The following is a 9,353-nucleotide window of genomic DNA, read 5'->3' on the forward strand; positions in this document are numbered from 1 at the left end:
TACTGATGGAGTCATCAGTGTTTGCATGATATTCAGAGCTTTCACTATTTATGCTTTTTTCCCCTCTTCCTCTTCATTCCCTCCTGTCTCATATCGCATTCAATAAGATGCACACTCAAGCTCCCTGCTCTCTTTCTGTACTCCTCCTCCTTCTGCACTGCTACCCCTCTTGCTTACCCTTCCTTTCCCTTCTGCTTTACTTCTACTCTTTCCTGGTACTTTAAATCCTCCTCCTCCTACAGAAGTTTACTTACAAAATTTACCACAATTTCTGACATTGCAAATCATTGTTTTGCTTCATTTACTTGTACATTAAAATGCTTATCACTTTGCTTTCACAATATCAACTGCAAACTTTCCAGAGAACTGAAAAATCTCTTATCCGTGTTTGAATGGTGGTTAGCACAATGTAGACTTTCAGACGGGACCGCACACAGCTGAACACTATAAACTTATGTTGAACCATATAACAATGTTACAACAGTTTTGCTTAAATACTGAACATACAATATATCTTATGTATATACCTTGAAATATAAAAATTATGTGTGCATAACGATATAAATTGCTTAAACACCTTTTTTATATAGATGTCATTTAAACACAAGTAATCTTTTTTCCATGTAAAATACACTCGTCCTATACAGCTTCCTTAATTGACAATGAGAGCTTTTCAGAGTGCATTATATGGATTTTCCCTGAAATAGGAGGAACATAAAAAAATGCATAAGATTTTAAACACTTTAGGCATCAAAGCAGAAAAACTCTCTATTTTTCCTAGGTAGAATATTTCAGTATCAAATTTTAATTGAGATAAACAGAAATTAGGAAAATTTATACTGATGGTGAATATGCTTGTAGGCTGGAAAGAAACTAATTAAAATGCAGTAAACCAGTTGTACTGAAGTAATAAAATATATAATTTTGTTCAGGAAAATTGTTTCATTTCAAAATTGCATTGTATGTTCAAATGTGAAAAAACCCAGACATATTGAAATACGCAAACACTATTTGTGACAAAAGCAAAGGAATTTTGCAATATTTCAGTGATCCTTCACAAACTCACAGGAAGGATTTGCCTCAAACAGAAGTACAGCAGTTCATGTTGGCTCCTGAGAAGGAAGGAATTAGTGCATTAAGCAGGTTCCAGCAAGCAGAAAATAAAAGCCTCAGTCCAACCTGTAAAGGATCTTTGCTAAAAACAAAACAGTTTAGTAAATGTCCAGAGAAAAAAGATGTTTCACCATTTTCTTCATTCCGTAGAATATTGTTGATTAGGCAACTTCAACAGGATATCCACATGATTAAACCATAATACATATGCATTGTGTACATTTAAATGACAACTGGAGAGTAGAAAAAAAAATCCAGTTCCTACCAGTTTGGCTGAGTTGTGATGTGCTACGGCTTTTTCGTGACAGGCCCACAATGGCGACCATCTTTGCACCGATGCTGGAGCGTCTCTTTTTGCCACCACCACCAACAGTGCCCACTGCCGTGTCCGACTGGCTGGCCTCATTCTTCTCCAGTGTGTACATGTCCCCACCGATGCTGGTGCTCTTAGTCATGTTCTTTCCTGAGGCGCCCATCTGTCTGCTTTGCATTTTGGATGTAAAGACACTGTCAGCCAGTGGATGGATAAACAGCGCAGACAAAGAAGAGTATAAAGGGGAAGACAGAAAAGGACAGGTTTCAGATGGGAGGTTTGGGGAGACTGGGGGGTAAAAGCAGCTAAGTCACACATGTAGGGTTTGGTTTTTGAGAGATAAAAAGGAGGAACTTTAATTCTAGGTTCCTCTTTGGTGTCCTGTAAATGTACTTGACTCATCAATATTTTGGTTTAAATAACAAGCTCTAATGATTACTGATGGTCTTAAAACTCATGACAAGCAAAAGCATATCAAAGAATTAATACAGCCGTATATCATATATACACTTTTTGCTTGGGAAATTTAAGTTCTGCGGTCAGTGCTCTGCCCTCTTCTTCTCACATATATACATACAAATAATCTGTATTCCTCTGGGAAACAGATACTTGATTCATTACTGAGCTGAAAAGGATATCAGTCTGAAGCCTAGTTTTGGTTTCTAAACATCCAGACATTTCAAGGATGTTTTCAGTAATCTGGTTTAGCTCAGTCGTCCTACAGTAATGAACAGCCAGAGGTTTTTTTGCTCCCTCTCTTCAGCAACAAATACATGTATTATATATGTATTTCATACAACACTTGGCCTCTATGTGACATAGATCATCATTACTGATAAAATGGCATTTAATTCTAATATACCTTTTGTACTAATTTATAGACTGTTTCTACATGTGCTGCCCGGCTGCATCTAAATTATCTGCTGCAGCATTTCACAACATGCCCCAGGCGAACCTGATCTCCCCATGGTCCAGGCTAAGGGACCTTTCCTTTGCACAGAAATTACAATCTACAGTGATGACAGCAGTACCTATCCAAATTTTGCCCTAACATCTAACTGGTAGGTGTCTGGAAAACCATCCAGATCTGGAAACTCTGGAGCTCATGTGGGCCTGAGAATGCATAGAGACCGTTTCTATTTCAGTGAAGTTCTTGCACAGAACTTAGACCTTTATTATTCTGTTCAGTACAGTGCATCTCACTAAAAAGTCCCCACAAGATACAGTCTTAGACAATCCACAAAACAGTGGAATATTTTTGGAAACCAGGAGAAATTCTTTTTGTGTTAAATCACCAGCATATAAAGGCTAACAAAGAATATTTTTGCTTTTTAAATGGATTTTCAAAAACATACAAAGGCTATTCCTAGAGCTTTACAGCTCAGCAAATGGTTCTAGAGTAAATTTTGGTGGCTGTAGCCACACTCCTTTCCCCTTACCTACAATGGCCTGAATCTATTTCAAAAAAGGAAGGTTTTATTGCTTCTTTATGAAGTTTTTACAATACATATTCTTGTCAATAACAACTTACCTATGGAATTAATACAGTGCCCTCAAAAGCAAAGGGATCGCTGAGTCTCTTCCCACTGATTCAAGGGGAATTGGGATGAGGCATCAGATTTGGAACAACAATGCAACTATTTAAGATATCTGAGAGGTATCCATAAAGTGCTCTGCTCTTTAGTTGACAGCTGCATGTGCATGAAGGCACAAAATAGTTGGAGTTAAGCCACAATCCAGAGGAAAACATAAGAGCAAGTGGGCTTCTAACATCAAGTAAAAAAAAAAAAAAACATTGAGTGTTCTTCTCAAGGAAGTTATAAGCGAAAATATGAATGACAGTTTGGATCAACAGATGGAGAGGCACAAAACAAAGCTGAGAGAGCACCACAGTGGCCTTGCCTGAACAGACAGTAACACTGGAACACAGTGGTAACCTGAAAGCTTTCTTCTTAACCTTTTTTAACTTTCTTTGTTGTTACATATTAGTACATACTGACTCACATTGGTACATTTATCACTAAGGATGTAGTGGGATAGGTAGTGGGTAAAGAGGAAAGCAGGCAAGAAAAAAAAAAGGGATCTGTATTTCTGGGTCTTTTTAGCACTATGATAACTTACTTGTCAGATGATAACATCACATGCTGTATTTTCTTTCAAACTAACATCTTTAGGGATTGCTTCACAGAAATGAGATGCACAGAAACTAGTTCTGAGTTCCAACACTGCCTTGCATATAAAAAGTACTAGAGATCTAGGAAGAACAGTGTGGGGAAGAGCTAGTATCTTCAATTTTATCTCATGCAAAATACTACTAAGAATCAGAAAATTAGACCCCCTTATCTAGTAATGCTACTTTTAACCTAAGTTCTCTAAGGAAATATGATTAGTGTGACTGTATGTTCTGTCAGGTCTCTCTCTTTTCAATATTTAAAAAAATCAGTTCAAATTTGACACAGGAGTAGAAAACTAAAGCTATGTAGTTTCTAAAACTGGTTTGAAAACAGATCCTTGGAGAGAGATCTTATGAATTCCCTTTGGGGGAAAGATTGTAGTTTAAGTCATTACTGAATCTCTGTTATTTCATGTGGGAGCTCATTTGCACACACAGACTGATAGGGGAAGTAAAATTTTTACTGCTTGCAGAACAATCTATTCCAATGATCCATTTTTCAAGAATGATATCTAGAAAAACAGTGGGTTCCTGTCATATAGAAAATAGTAATCATGTCATTGCTTTTTAAGTGATATTAATAACATTTAAGAAAGGTCTTATGTCATAGCAGTGAAAACAGAAATATTCTATTTTCTCATAAAAGTTACACTGAGGAGAAAGTTCCCTTTTCCTGAGTCTAATGTGCCTTTGAGGTGCTTCGTGTGTCATTTCCCAAGATGTATAATTCTATTTAAGTCCAATGGATTACAATAATTACCCTTATTAAAGAAATTGATGTGCTTAAAAAGGTTGGCATGCAGACAAAGTTGGTATAATTTCACTATGCAGTTAACTATGAAAGCACTATGCATTACAAAAATTTGCTCCTTGGCTGCTGTCTAAATGCTTTTGTATCACAAAATGAAGTTTTGCTGCGTACACCTGCCAACAATGAGGTTGACTTCATTCAGTCATGTTCTTTTGACCAACTGAGAAAAGTAGGAAAGACAATTCAAGTACAGAAAAAGGGATTTAGGTTTAGATTTGTGTGGATATACCAAATACTGGTACAAATTATTAATATTGAAAGTTCATTCACAAAACTCTATTTTTTTTTCTAGTCGAGTTCTAAAAATATTTGCTTTAATTAAAGGTTAGAGTTTTTCCCCCCTCTCTAAAAGCAGCAGGGAAGATATCTTTGTTATGCTCTCAACAAGCCAACATCTCCCAGAGAAAGCCATCACATCATAGCAGTGCCTTTGTTTTTTCTCAATTCCTCTCTCAACAAAAAAGCTTTGAAATAAGTACTAGGAGAGCTCTGAGTGGCTTATAGTGCCTCATAGTAAATCTGCAGTGGTCATGAGCACCTCCTTCATCAGCACTCTGAACCCCTTCTGGCCATCCAAACCCTCACTCACTAATTATTCTTGGTAGTTGCTTGGTACCCTCACCAGTGAAGCTATCCTTCTACCCAGACTGCCCTTTGACAGTGGTAGAAATGGATTATTCTCAGGAAAACTGGGTGTTGTATGTCAGGTTTGTTTCCTTTCTGAGGTAACAGAAAGATGGACTTAAGAGTAAAAGAGAGTAAATCCTACAACGTAGTCTCCTAACAGGAAACAGGAATTACTGGAAGTTTTTTTACATGTACATATACACAAAAATAATCACATGCACACACACATCCAGTTAAATATGTACAACAATATTTTAAAACTGACATTAAATAAAAATAATTTATGAAGTGATATGAGTCCATGAATAGATATGCACTAAACCCAGGGTTCTCAAGGTGCCTTATAAGATATTAATCTTCAAAATATCTTCTGCAAAGAGAATATGCAGCTAGATGGGGCGGGGGGAAGAATAAACTATGCTAGTCCTAATCACATGTGCATAATGGCATAATAATCACCCTTATTAGAATCAAAACAAGAGCAAAATCATCACACAAGCCCAGCTGCATGGCAGCCCACAGCAATAGCAGAACGAAGGTGGCAGCCAGGCCACTGACTTTGGCTTAAGGGGACCAACCAGTCAACAAGGGCAGGGTGATGGGCAAATCTCACACGGGAACTTTGCTTCCTGCATTACCCCTAAATCCAGGAAACCACCTGAGGACACCAAGGACTGCAGACAGGTCTCTGCCTGTGTAAGTATCTAGTCAGATGCTTCAATTTTTGAGTGAACAGAGAAAAAGGAAAGATTTCTCTACTCACTTCAATCATTTGCTTTTCCAGTTTTTCTCAGTTGAGAGGAGTAACTTTGCACACTCTTCCTAAAATACAGCCTTCCTCTGTAATCTCTTCACAAACAAGCAGAGTACTCAAGCTAAATGACTCATAACAGCTAAGTGTAAAACAAACCCTGAAATCTGATCATCAATTAAAACAATCTGCTTAAAGCAAACTCAAGACAGGTGTTAAGTATTTTTATATTTTCCCAGGTGATAATTATTCCAGATAGTCACGGTCAAGTTAGGCATGTCAGCTTCCTATGTATTTTACAGTACATTTTCTTAACTTTGTCTGTTTGTGGCCCGCTACACTATGGATAAAAGCTAAACCAGAAAGTTCTTCAAAACAAACAAGAGAAAAATAAGACATCAGAAAATAAATTAGAGTAGGACATCTATAAATACTTGTAATTTAGAGCCAATGGTGGAGTACGACGACCCTAAGCACCAGATATTATTCTTAAAAATATACCATGCTAACGAACTGAGGGGAGTCAGACTGACAGATACCTATGATAGGAAACTTAATATGGTCCTTAATTGTCATTGAAGACCCCTCTGCCACACCTATAGTAGTTAATAATGTGGTTCAGGCCTGTTCTCTGACCTTGACAGCCTGCATACACACAGCTAGCTTACATCCTTCCCAAAACAGGGTTTTCTCAGGCATACCACCTAGAGGAAACAGACTCTGACCCGTGCTATCTCCTGGGCTGATTCAGGGGCACCTTATTGGTGTGTCCAGCACAAAGCTATGCCAAGGAGGACACAAACTTTTAAGCAATATGGATGATCAAGACCACATCCTGGCCCTGTCCAGCTTATTGGTATAGACATAGCCTTAAATTCCTTGATGATACTACAAATCTCAGATTGTTTTCAAATTCTGATATTCAATAGGCCAATTCTAGCCCATAAGCTTTTTCTGAATGCTTTTAAAGAAAAACAGTAAGCAAGTACAAAACTACTATTCATATGTAGCCTTCTGGAAAAGGCAATTATGTTTCTGGATTTCTTAAAGGCATTAATCTTCAAGATCTCTTTGCAGACACCCACTTGTTTTCAAAACAGTGAATGCAATTATTCTCTGGAATCAAATTTGCTGTCAAGGTTTTCCAGAATCCTACTATAGCAGATAATCAGAAACTATTTTGTTTTTCTCCCCAGTTTGTAAATGTCTGTGATAAATTACAGAAAGATTAGAAAACATTGGCAGAGAAATTATCCCAAAATACAATGCCTAAGACTGGCTACTTGGAAAATGATCCCTTCTGGAGTTGATGCATAGCCAGAGGGGAATACCTTAAAGTGCCTAAGGAAATCCTCATAGAAGGGAAGCAGACAAGTAGGTCTCTTAAGAAGATCTTTACTTCAGTCTTGGTATCTCCTGGTTTAGACAGACCATTTCCTTGATATCTGACCAAGAATGAAAGCAACTGTTTGTGAGGTTTGGGTTAAGGAGAGGGAAGATTTCACAGTGTGAGAGGATCCTGCCCTAAAGGCAGAGAAATTCATCTGAAGCCACTTTATATACAACAGTATAGCTGGTAACTGTTGCACCAGCTAAGACGGACAGTGCTGTAGGCAAATGCTCCAGATCCTAAATAAACAGATTCCAGATAAAAACTTGGTTTAATCAGCATTTTCAGATGTTAAGAAGTAAAAAACAAGTCAGAAACGTCATCCAACCTCTCCCAGTTTCTGACTTATTGGTGCTTTAAAAATGTTTAATAATCTTACAATAAAATACTAATTTTAGAACTAATTGATAATATTGTTGGCTACTGTTATATTTTCCATGAAGCAGTTGCAGACACACTGAATCCTCATTGTTTCATATGGGAAGTCTCGTTCTGTAGCCATAGTTAAAAACCTGCAGTCTTTGGCTGCAGCTTTTGAATCAGTTGCAGAGTTGGAAGGCATCTCACTAGTTGATCAGATTCTTACCTACAGAAACAGAAACTTTTCATAGGAACTGGCTGATTAGTATGGTAAGTGCCAAATTTCCTCAGGAACCTTTTGTTTAGGCCAGAAAACCAAACCAAACCAAAACAAAACACAAACTAAAAAAACCCCACTGATACCTGGGACTCCTTGTGCTTTATCATGCCTTTTGAGATATACAGTATGTGGTAAACCAACCAGAATGGGAACGGAGGAACTAAAGACAATGACTCCCCTGCAAGCTGTTACTGCTATAAAAAGCAATTATGAAGTCCCACAGGTTAAAGAATCTCATTAAGATTTTTACAGGCATCCTATGTTGTTGCACAGGGCAGTATTGCCCATTATTTCTGTACATTAAGCAATCCAACAGGCAGCAATGACAAAGGCTAAACTAGGAAAATACACTGACAGCCTTTCTCCATAGGCAAGAGATACAAATGACAAACAGGCCCAAATCTAAATATTAGGACACCATGGTCACTCAAAAAACACAGATCATATCCTTTCAGACATCCTCTGCCACCATCTCATTTTTCTCTTCTTGACTTATCAAAACGATAATTAGACTCTTGTAAGGAGAACAGCTCTCTTTCCCTGTATCTCATTTGTTAAATAATATCACAATCCATCTGCCAGCTCAAAATAAGTCCCAGTGCCAGGAACCCCAGCCCTGTAGCTTAGCTAGTGACTCGCTGAACCGAATGGTCACTTCCCATAACCCATAACTATTACCCAGCATTTTCTCCTGTCTCTTCCTCTCCCTGCTCTTCCTTCTGTCATCTTCCTCACTAACATACTGACAAGACATATTTTGTGTTAATAGATGTAGAAAAGCTTCCTTGAGCTTCCTCTTCCCTCTTCGCTAACCTGGTAAGTTGGCATCACATCAGCAGGAGTTCTGCAGGAGTAAAGTACTGCTAAAGTTATATAAAACTGACTTTCAAATCAGGCCCTGGCCCTGAACCCTGACAGTCTGTGGCAGAAAGCAGCACAGGGAGCAGTACAGGATCCTTACACCCAGTGACTCCATAACCACTAACAAATTACAAAGAATATCACTTATTCTACAAAGAACAAATAAAAATACCATTCTATCTGTTTCTTGGTAACACTGACAGACTAAAATTGTTATGACAATCTTGATTCTTTTTTTTTTCACTTACCAACAAATACACTTTACTAAAACCAGTATTATGAAGTACAGGTATTTTTCCAGTCTACAATACTATTAATATTTTCAAATGTGCAGAAGTTATCAATACTATCCATTGTATTGTGTATTGTTAGTGGGATTTTTGAAGATTTTGTTTATAATTTTGCAGTGATCTTTACAGCAGAATTGGAAATGAAAACATATAAACGTTGCTCTGTCAAAAGTGTATATATTAGAGAATCAGATTTACACTTAAGTCATTTGGTGGATCTTACAAGTTTCTTTTTTTCCCAATGCAAAGTCAATATTACTACTTCCTTGTCATTTAGCTTAGTTCTCTGGTAATGATCCTTAACAAAAATAAAGCACCTGCAATGGTAAAAATCCACTTTGCCAAGTGTGGAGTACAACTGTGTGTTGTGGTGTCGTAGGGAAA

General features: G+C 37.5%; 1 protein-coding gene across 1 annotated transcript in view; it reads right to left on the minus strand.

Annotated features, from left to right (window-relative positions):
* Positions 1–1,378: 1,378 nt before the first annotated feature.
* The window catches only part of LOC104167285 (regulating synaptic membrane exocytosis protein 2-like), a gene marked incomplete at its 3' end in the record, with an annotated part of 20,126 nt that continues 12,151 nt past the window's right edge, over positions 1,379–9,353 (minus strand). The window contains exon 3 of the mRNA XM_009707503.1: positions 1,379–1,620. Coding sequence (XP_009705805.1) covers positions 1,379–1,620 — 242 coding nt within the window. The remainder of the gene's footprint in view (positions 1,621–9,353) is intronic.

The sequence above is a fragment of the Cariama cristata genome, unplaced genomic scaffold, assembly GCF_000690535.1.
Source record: "Cariama cristata isolate BGI_N322 unplaced genomic scaffold, ASM69053v1 scaffold13619, whole genome shotgun sequence".
NCBI lineage: Eukaryota > Metazoa > Chordata > Aves > Cariamiformes > Cariamidae > Cariama > Cariama cristata.